The sequence below is a fragment of the Quercus robur genome, chromosome 8 (assembly GCF_932294415.1).
Source record: "Quercus robur chromosome 8, dhQueRobu3.1, whole genome shotgun sequence".
Taxonomy (NCBI): domain Eukaryota; kingdom Viridiplantae; phylum Streptophyta; class Magnoliopsida; order Fagales; family Fagaceae; genus Quercus; species Quercus robur.
The window spans coordinates 19,067,502-19,068,538 of record NC_065541.1 but is presented as its reverse complement, the minus strand read 5'-3'; the positions used below and the strand labels follow the sequence as shown (position 1 = coordinate 19,068,538).

At 34.7% G+C, this 1,037-nt stretch overlaps 1 protein-coding gene across 1 annotated transcript; it reads right to left on the bottom strand.

The window, feature by feature from the left end:
• LOC126695996 (disease resistance protein SUMM2-like) lies at positions 1-675 on the bottom strand. Its single transcript, XM_050392788.1, has one exon. It carries the CDS (start codon positions 673-675, stop codon positions 1-3), a length of 675 nt encoding a protein of 224 aa, XP_050248745.1.
• Positions 676-1,037: the final 362 nt, after the last annotated feature.

Genomic DNA, 1,037 nt, shown 5'->3' with positions numbered 1-1,037 from the left:
TTATTCATCCTCAAACTTTGGGAGTTCTAATTTCAACCTGCAGGCAATGTCATTTTGTAGTTTGATAAGATCAAATTCCTTTGATACAGTCACCCAAATTACACTTTCAAATTTGTTTGACTCATTTAATAAGAAATTATTAACTTCTTTCATGACAGTCGTTTTGCCAATGCCACCCATGCCATAAACACTAATCTTTCCAACATCATTATCTAACAAGCATGCCAAAATATCTTCCTTTGTTCTGTGGGCTGTGCTTTCTCCCACTAAGGTCGGTGGTGGCATCATTTTCCCAATGCATTTGGGCAGATCAATAACCAAACCATCAGTGAAATCACTAGCTTGATAAAGTTCTTCCACCAATTTTGTCTTCTTAAGGGCACGTTCTCCTCTCTGCATATGTGAGGTTAACATCCATCTGGCAGGTTCTTGTCCAATGTCTATGTCATCCTTAATTTTTTCTACATTTTGAAGCCAAAATTTAACTTCTTGCTTTGGTTTCTTTCCTAGGCGAAGTTCTAAATCCAATTTTGATTTAATGTCTTCCTCCCGGCTTTCTAATAATTCCAATTTTCTCTTGAGATTCTTCACATGTTCATCAGCCTCTATGTGATAATTGCAATATTTTCCTACTAAAGATATTATGTTTCCAACAATCGAACCTAACATCTCCATTGGAAAGACCCTGCATGATAGATGCACCCAAGATGTTGATCAGGCATATTGAAAGAGAAGAATAACAAACAAACTACAACAACAGAAAAAAAAGGAGATGCATACAATTTAGTCCCCAACTTTTGATATGGAGTCAATATGAATCTCCAGATTTTGTTTTGTAGTACTAATAGCTCTTTAATTCCAGACAAAGAATATAACAGTCGAACAAGTAATATGGTTGTATTTATATTTTTTTCAAAGTTTTCTTTAAACATAAAATTTTACAACGCAAAAAATAAAAAGAGGGAGGAAAGAGCTGAAATGGAAAAATATAAGGATAGAAGAAACAAGCCATGACACTGAAAGATTCTGAACTCGGC